The sequence below is a fragment of the Hippoglossus stenolepis genome, chromosome 11, assembly GCF_022539355.2.
Source record: "Hippoglossus stenolepis isolate QCI-W04-F060 chromosome 11, HSTE1.2, whole genome shotgun sequence".
In the NCBI taxonomy this organism is placed as follows: Eukaryota; Metazoa; Chordata; class Actinopteri; order Pleuronectiformes; family Pleuronectidae; genus Hippoglossus; species Hippoglossus stenolepis.
In genome coordinates, this window is record NC_061493.1 from 10,969,849 (window position 1) to 10,979,564 (window position 9,716).

At 41.5% G+C, this 9,716-nt stretch overlaps 1 protein-coding gene across 1 annotated transcript; it reads right to left on the reverse strand.

Annotated features, from left to right (window-relative positions):
• Positions 1 to 66: 66 nt before the first annotated feature.
• LOC118117980 (C-C motif chemokine 20-like) lies at positions 67 to 2,098 on the reverse strand. Its single transcript, XM_035170701.1, has 4 exons — positions 1,937 to 2,098; positions 1,706 to 1,805; positions 723 to 800; positions 67 to 605 (listed from the first exon to the last, which is right to left on the reverse strand). Exons 1-4 carry the CDS (start codon positions 2,016 to 2,018, stop codon positions 452 to 454), a joined length of 414 nt encoding a protein of 137 aa, XP_035026592.1. The 5' UTR covers positions 2,019 to 2,098; the 3' UTR covers positions 67 to 451.
• Between the last annotated feature and the right edge of the window lie 7,618 nt (positions 2,099 to 9,716).

Here is a 9,716-nt window from a genome sequence, read left to right on the forward strand (position 1 = left end):
TTCAGAGTTACAGGGCACATTTCAGTGAGACGTTGTTTGATTAAACAAATGTGGACGACAATGGAGAACTATCACAAACGTTTATTTGTTTATAAGAATACAAGTATGAAGCAGATTCACATCAGGGGAAGGAAATGAATATTCAGAAAAAGCATAATTAAAAAACAATAAGAAAGGCTCACTTCAACATGATTAAATGGCAGAAGAACTTAATCTACACCAGCCGTCTCAAAGATGTTCCTCTCAGGTTCTCAAGTCACGATAATGAAGTTTTATGTCTGATCCTGCATATGTTCAGCCAAGTAAAAGTAATTAACATCTCTTTTTCAGAGATTATATCGTCGACAGGATTTGATTACAGTGGCTTCAATTTCTCTCAAACACCCCCCTCCCTTTTATAACTTTAATTACTGTAATTCTCCGAGGCCACAATCTTTTTTTTTTGTTGGTCCTAATAGAAACTTTCAGTGTTGTTCAGGAATGTTTCTGTGGTACTGAAGAAAGAGCCGCTTCTGTCAGTATATGAAGGATTTCCACTTTTCTTCTTCTTCCTCAGAGTTCCACCTGCAGCTGAGTTGGGCTTGGACATCTTCTTCAGTTTGGAGCTGCAACATAGAAACAACAGAAAACTCCTCACCCTTCAGAGAAGCTTGTCATCGTTTTCAGGTTGACGTCTAAGCTTTGTAGCAGCTGTTATGAAGACGTGGATAAGAATCTCATACCTGAGTAACTCCAGAGTTTTCTTCACCCACGCGTCTCTCCGAGTCACACAAATCTCATTCTTCTTTATGGTGTAGAAACTGCAACCGAGAGACAGAGATTTTTTATATACGTCACAGCTGTACTTTGAACTTTATATTGTACTTTCAATCCAGACACAGAAGACGTTTTAAGTTAAACCACAAAGGTTTCACCACAAAAAAACGTGTTTTCCTGTTGATCTAAGGAAACCAACTTTCTCAAATGAGTCAGTGATTTACTTTGTGGTTGCAGCCTTAAAGAAAATTTCGATAAAATGACTAAAAATAACGTTTTGAAAAATAACATCTTATTATGACAATAATATTGACACATTCAGTATTCAGGTTTGATGCTCCGACTTATTGAATAATTGTGTGATTGGATTTTGCCAATGTTGGATAGAGACTAGACAGATTAGGAACAAATGATTTGTAAACAGGATTTATTGAAACAACTGCCTATTTAAAGTTATGAATTTATGTAGATTATTATTAACATGACTAAATGCTTTTTTTTAATGGTTAAAAATACAGACACAGAAACAATTTTTATCAACTTACTTGGAAGAATTTAAACAAATTTCATTACAAAATCATATTTTCTGTTCACCTAAGTGAGCCAAATTTCTCAAATGCACGAGAGAAATAATTCATGTCGTGTAGTGTTATTATGACAATGGCTGGTAATATTGACACATTTTGATTAGTATCCCAAAAGGGGTTGATGCTTAGACCTATTGAATAATTGTGTGATTGGATTTTATTAATCTTAGATCGGCAACATTTAGCTATAGGCTGCCTGTTCAGAGTTATGCAATTCTGATGGTAGAATTTTGTGATTATCATGTCTAACTATTTTATTTTTACGGTGCAAAATTAATCGAAGACGGCTTTAGCTTAGTGCAGTGCTTTAGCTCAGATTCCGGTGTTTGCAGGGCTGGAGATGAAAAGGTTTCGAGTCTTACATGATTGCCTCCATGTTGCAGTTTTCCCTGATGGTCTGTTCTCTGTAGCCCTTAATACGCTGGAACGGCACCGGCTTCCTGTTGTATCTCGTACAACAGGCTTTGTTCATTTGGGATCGCCGCCGCACACAAACACACACCACATCATTAACAACTGAAACATCCTACAGAAATATATATACTGTATTCTAATCTGATTGGTTGCGGTCAAATGTGATGAAATGGACTCACAGGTAGCTGGAGCTGGACTGAGTAGACCCAGTATGAAGCAGAGCAGAGCAGTTGTCATGGTGATCGTTCCTCTGGGAGCCATGTTGACAGTGCAGAGTCACAGCAGAGAACTTATTGAATACATAGCCCCACATTTATATATACACACACACCAATATGGCACTACCCATATTTTGTAAGATGTGGCCCCTAAATCGAGGACAGGAAGCCCACTGTTACATCATTGCAACCAAAGGTGCAGAAGCTGCACTTTGATTACAAATCCAGGCTCGACATGAAGATTTGTTTTTGTGGGCCAGCGAGAGTACGGCTGTGAAACTGGTGCACCGATGCGGTTGGTTAATCGAATCTCATTGGGCCCTCAGCTATATTTATGCTTTTCTGGTTAATAAACTCACTGTTTAGTTCTTTACACATGCACAACAGATTGTAATCGTCACGCATTCGTAATTTAGATTTCTCCGCAGCTGCAATGAGTTGTGGTGTGTTTAGCTCTCAAAGCAATTTTCCTGCAAAACAATGCTTATATTAAATTAATGACACGAAATATTGCATTTATCTGGTGTTTTATATCTTCCAGCGGTGACCAAACGTCACTGTGATGTCCATTGTCATGTAGCTTAAAGCTGTAGTCATGGTGTTCTACATTATAAGCAGTCTTGAGATTGTTTTGTGGTGTGAACTGATGGAGTATGAGAGGCTTGTCAAAACCCCCTTCCGTGTTAGCGTGACCTACTTAGGCTGCAGAAAGCTGACAACTCCAAATGTTGCTCAGCTGACCCAGATAGGCACATGAGCTTAAATTGTAAATGTAAAGCATTTGATATATGTATATATCCAAAAACTACACAAGATGTAAGTGGCTAGTTTTAAACATCAACACCTCTTGCAGAGTGAAGTACTTTGAAAGCTTCTGCCTCATTCATGGTGCTTGCACGGTCACCGTTGGATTCCTGGTACCGCAGGCCCACTACATACAGCGCGTGATTGCAGCTTGATATTTTTGCAAAGTGGCGATGGAGCACGTTAAGCGGTTGCAGATTATTCTGTTATAGAGGAGAGGAATCCGCTTGTGCCTCTTCTTCACACACCATTCTGAGCGATACTCAAATAAACCCCAAAGGAGAAATCTATTTTTCGGTTTGCCCTTTTCAGAGGAAAATTGAAAGTGTGAAGGGCAGCAACAGACGAGGGCCACTGATAGGGATTTAGTGTCTTGCTCAAGGATACTCAGGGACACAGATGCTTGTCGTCAAAGTGTGGAGACGACTGGGGACAGGGCTGATGAGTAAATCAGTAGGTACAGTTTGTTTAGTACAGAACCTTTCATACGGCAAAATCTCAAATTGCTTCACAAAAGTACAATTATTAAATAAAACCATGAACACAATAATGATAAATGCAACAGAAAGACATGAAAAACAAGCAGAATCACAAATATTTCACATTGCAATGGTAAGTGGAGGATGAGTGTTTCATCGAGGTGGAGCCACAACTTCATAGGAAAGATCACCTAGTGTTTTTAAGTCAGGCACGAGTGGACAACCAGTGAGCCCTGTTCAGAAGACCCATGTGACCGACTGGTGCTGTCAGGAGGTCAGAGATATGTGCAGGTGACTGAACATGCAGGCTCTATATATGAAGTCAAGCAGCTTAAACTGAGTCCTATGAGGGGTGAGATGTGAGAAGTCCTGCTGGAACCTGCTTTATAGAAAATCTCTAAAGTCTCACCACATAAACTGACGCTATGATCAACAGGTGTGTACCTGCCAGAAATGTGTTTTTTTATTTCCTGCAACCCGACATTTAATTGAAATCGTTTGACCTAATTTGACACATTTTAGGGTAAAGCTCGTGGGTTAATGTGCCAAGTTTCTCATTGTGGGGAGGTTTTTATGGTGTTGGGAGAATATGTAGTTTGAATAAATTTCTTCTCTATTAATATTTCAGTTGTTTTTCCACAATAGAAATATCAAATACAATGATAAAATGGTTTGGATGATGGATAAATCATGTCTGTAAGTTAATTTGATATTACTATGTTATGTAGTGAAGGAGGATAAACTACTGTCTCTCTAAACAGAATTGGAGCTGATGTCAGTCCATTGATACATGAGCAGATCACAGTGTCTCCTGTCAGGGGCCCAAACCGGTACCGTGTATCACCTGGTGAGTTGTTTTCTCATCTGTTTCCATTGATTATTCTCTTCCCTTGTCTGTATCTGATATGGGAGTTCTCTGTCATCCTCTCTGTTGTCACTTTAGATTTTTTTGTTGGACCAAGAACAAGTCAGCTGGGCAATAAGAGCAAGGTCATAGAAAATACAAAATAAAGAAAAATAAAAATAAAAATAAAAAGAAGTTAAATAAAATAGAGCTCAATATAAATCAGATCAAATATTATATTATATGCATTAAGTGTGTGAGGATGCAAGTGGAATTAAAAGTGATAAAATATTTTAAAAAAGGGAAAATGAAGAACCTGGAAAGATAAACAGATTAAAAGTCTTTGCTTTTAAGGCTCAATCAACTTTAAATTAATGCATCTTTATTTATATTACAATCAAATAGAACTAACTAGGAAGGAAATAAATAATGCAATAAATCAAAATAAAATAAAATAATAATAACAACTTACTGCTGCTAGTTTGTTTATTTTCGTCATTGTATGCCTCACTATGGCAATAACAGTCGTAAGGGAACAAACCCTGTAATAATTGTTAAAATCGTTTCTGTGCTGATAAAGTAGAGCATTTCTATTGTGTCTACAAGAGATTGAGCTGATACAGTTACACGTCAGTGTTGTTTCTGTCTGTCACAGCCTAAACATCACCTCGTCTCATCCACACGCCTAAATGAGTTTTGACGCTTTGGTGCTTTGTCATTTTGTGAGAGTGTGAGATCATCACTCATTATGTTCTCGTTATGACTTGCCCAGCTTGTCCCGTCCTTGAGAGATCCTCTGTCCTCCCACGTGTCAGTCAGGCCCACACAACTCAATTTAGCACATCACACAAACTCATGCCTCGTTTGATGATGTCCAACAGCAGCCGTTGCCGCCTTCCCCCTCAGGGGGGCAGTGTTGGTATGGATGTGGACGTCAAGCAAATGTCCCGCGTCAACCTGATTATTTGACGCCTCAACAATAGGGACAGCTACGGTCATATGTAAAATGCAAACCAGACTATTTATATCACAACGTGTGAAATAAGTTTTACACACTGACGCACAATGTCATTCAGTGAGAGAGAACCTTTAGATTTGACAGCGACCGTGTAGCAGTCACCTAAACCTTCTCCCACACAGCAAACAGAAACACAGTGAAGGATCATGTCTTCATAAGATGACTGGTGGCTTCTGCTTCATCCTCTCTGCGTGTGTTTGTGCTCATGTTTGTGTAACTGACTGCTTGTACTGATAAAGACAAAGGTAATGATCTGGTTTGAAGACATCATCTAAAACACCATCTTAGCCTTGTCCAGTTTTCAAAGATGCACAGAGACACAGAGACAGACTCCCACCTTCATGTGAGGTTACAGTCCTATACTGTTTTATTCAGGTTTTTTTTACTATCATTATTATAGTATATCAACATAAAAAAAATCTGAAATTATTTTGATAATCTATCAATTATTTGTTTTGAACTGTTTCAGCTTCACAAATACGAAGCCTCACAGATATTCTCTGTCATATCACTGGTAACTTTGGTAAATGGCTTTAAAATCATTATAAATCAATCAACTGAGGTGAAAAAAAGCTGATTAATCAGCAATGAATATAATTATCAGTTGCAACCGACTGATTGTTCAGTCTAAACAATGTCCGTGTACAATGATTTTAAATAGACACCATACTTGTTGTTTTAAGACTACTGCTTACTTTACTGTTTACCCAACATTGACAGATCATCTCTATGAATCCATCATGATTGGACAGCATATTCACATGTTACACATCCAGAAAACATGGAGCCTCATTAAACTTAAGTCCAGTATTCACTTCCCTACCTCACTTGTTAAATTGCTGTTTAGTGTCGGGCTGCTAGAATACAATGTGTTTATCAAAGTTTTTAAAACTGGAAACGGCTGCCTGCTGCTGCTGCTTCCAAAACAGAGTTGATGAGAGTGGAGACACTGAACCACAGATTGTTTGTAAAGATGAATCATTTGTCTCCTTTTTCTCCCATTACCCTGAAATGAAGACAAAACATCCTGGATGCTTGTGCCGATACGTCATGTGGAGCCAGGTGTGCGCAGTAGCGACCAGGGGGCGGAGCTGCGGTATCAAGGTCCTGCTGATAGACAGACTCAACCAATCGTGAGTCAGTCTCAGCTGTCAGTCATGCTGCTTCGCGCTGGACACTCATCACTTATTAACACTCATAAACAAACATCAGTGTGATAAGAACTATCTAACAAGACAGAAACCATGTTCGAGAAATGTTTATTTGACATGTACTTTGACTGATTAATTTGGTCCACGTGCCTTCCAATAACATGGAGGAGGCTGGGTTTATGACATGCACTGCAGCAAGCCACCAGGGGGCGATTGAGGTGCTTTGGCTTCACTTTTGTTAAACCAAAACAACAAGCTGAAAGAGACTTAAGCGCTCCATCTAGCTGAGGGGAATTTATTTCTCTTCTAATGACTAGTTTAAAATTATGCATCATCATTATGCGTCATCTGAGCTATTGTTAAGATAACATTTTGATTAGAGCAGGTTAAACGGCCAATCCCTTACAGCGTAGCACTCTCTCTCTCTACTGATAATCCATGTAATTATCTTTTTAGAAGCTATTTCTTCATCTATTCTATTGTCTCACTGAGTTTGTGTACTGGCAGCTGCAAAATCTCAGTCAGTGTGTTTGGCTAAGAGTGGGTGTTTTTCTCTTCCTGTGCCCCCCCTTCACTCCTTTTTGGACTCACACTGGTGGACAGAGAGCAAGAAAAGAGGGAAGGGGAGGGGAGGGAGGGTGAGGGTAAAGAGAGGGGGTCACCATTGAGTTGTCCACCCACACACGCGGCCCCCTCCGGTCACCTGCGTGGGTTTGGGGTTAGGACATAGGCAAGGATGCAAGCGCGCACATCAAGAAAAGAATAAAAACGACAGCTTTCTGACCCCCAGATGTCAAACCTGGCAGAGAAGCTTGGAATAAAAGTGGTTTAAAATTGCAAGAAACTTCCTCCAAACTTCAGAAAGGGGTTTTGTCAGTGAGCACTTCACCGCAGAGGAGGGTTCAGGCCGCGAGGGAGACGGGAAAAGCTCTCAGAGCACTTGGCTGTAGCATGATCTACAAAATAATACCTAGTTTATCATAATTAGCATCGTTCCAGACTGTCAGGCCCACGAGGCACAGAAAACAATGCACTCTTTAATATTTTATTGAGGAGCTTGGGCGAATTACTTGATGTACAATTATGTGAGCCCGGCAGATTCTGTCCTCACCGTATCCTCCTACATCCCATCTGCCCTGTGTGTCCAGAGTGTGGGTGACTGAAGTAGCTGCGGGGGGGATGAGGAATGATTGTGGAAAATCATAAGAAAACTTGTGATGTAACAGTCCAAGTTGCACTTCTGCTGTTCAAGCCGACGCAGTAACATCCACGGCTGCCAACACAATGAGAACTGAAAGACAAAAAAAAGAGAGAGGGGGGAAATGGAGAATTGAAAGACCCCTGTGACATTCGGAGGCGCCCAGAGGTATTTTAGTCTGGCAGAGCTAACTCCTGGCTCAGGGAGACTCCGGAGGATACAGTGAGCCAGGAGAGGTGAGGAGAACAGAGGGGAAGATAGTAAAGTGGTAGAAAGAGGAGTATTTTTAGGGTGGTCTGTTATCTGCAGAGACGAGGGCGGTATCACAGCCAGGTCACATCGCTGAGGGGGAAACAGCACGGGCTGTCTGCCGAGACGCTAGATAAGGAGGAAGAGAACAATGAGTTCTCTCTCTGACAGCCCTCTGAAACACACACACACACACACACTAACACACACACACACACACACACACACACAAAACACACACACACACACACACACACACACACACACACACACACACACTCGTATGTCCACCAAGACACAAACATCGACTCAGAAACTCGTAACCACATCCACAGGAAGACACACAGCAGCTTCACGCTCACACCCTCTCACAGATACTTAGACACCCACGGAAATATTAAAAGATCACATGAGAACAGAGCATCGGAGCTCAACAGGTGACCTCAGAGAGTTTTTATTTCTCCAAGTGTCTGACGGACAAAACCGACGATATCACTCGGCTGTTTATCTCTGTCTTCCTCGTCCTCTCTCTCTCTCTCTCTCTCTCCGTCCCTCTCTCCTCTATTGTAGCCCTGCGAAGGTGTAAATGCCAGCAGAACAGATGGATGGAGGGAGCATCTCAACACTCCGACACCATGTTTATGCAGTTGCACACCACACAAACACACATATATACACACATACACACTCCGAGGCAAGATGTTGATGGAGATTTCTTCAGTCATCAAAGTGACACACATGGCACACACACACACACACACACACACACACACACACACACACACACACACACACACACACACACACACACACACACACACATACAGTCACGTTTCCATGGCTTCAGGGGACATTATATTGACTAACACTGATTCCCTGGAGACTTACTCTAACCTAACCACAGTTACAACTTGTCTAACCCTAACCTTATACTAAACCTAAACTTAACCTGCAAACATGTTGTCACCTTAAAACCTGATTGATTTACGTTATGGGGACCTGTTTTTTGTCTGTGTAAACAGACTTAGGTCCCCACAACATAATAAATACCTGGACCAAACACACTCACACACAGGCAAGATGTTGATGGAGATTTCTTCAGTCATCAGTGACACACATAGGACACACACGTACACACACACTTTTGGTGTTTTGGTGTCATTGATGAAACCTTCTGTTCGCTTCTTCCTTTGTTTATACCGGGCACATGCGTGCATCAACACAGACGCACGTCCACATGCATACGCACACACGAATTGAATAAGTCGCCAGACGAGCAGCTGTTATGAGGAGTGTCGGGTCCAAACCAAACGCCTCTGACATGCTAATGACGCTTTGTCGACCCGAGGAGTTCGACCACACACACTCACACGGTACAGATTTAGCAAATAAGACTATTATCTGTCACACAACCTGAAGAATATCGATCCAGTCGTATGAATAGTAAGAGATTTGAGCTGCTGCTGCGATGTAAGCAAGGACTGCGAGCCAAATGAAAGCCTAACTCGCTCCAGGAATATCTTAGCGAGGCTTTGAGGGAATATCCTTTTTCAACACCCAACACTCCCCCCACCCAACACTCCCCCCACCCTACACGACCACCACCCACCCACCCAATCCAATCCTCCCTGGCAATGCGCTGCTCCTCATCTCTCTTCTCTGCTTCTTTTGTTCATCTCTCTCAGCCGCCCACACACCTACCGTCCCTCGGGGTTTATCTTTACACTCTCGCACACATGCAAGAATTTACATTTGGCTACTTTGTATGTACTTTCTATTTTCCTCCTCACTATTAGAATCTTGGAGGTACAGTTCCTATATGAATACAGGTTCACGTTTGGGCATATGTTAACAAAAACACACGCAAGGCCGGATATTTTCCTGCTTTACAATACAGATGTGTGGGCAGCAGCCATCTGGGGCCCCAAACCGAACAAAAAGTGAGTGTGTGTGTGTGGCGTAGGGCTAAGGGCCAAACTCAAAGTAGGGGTTTGACGC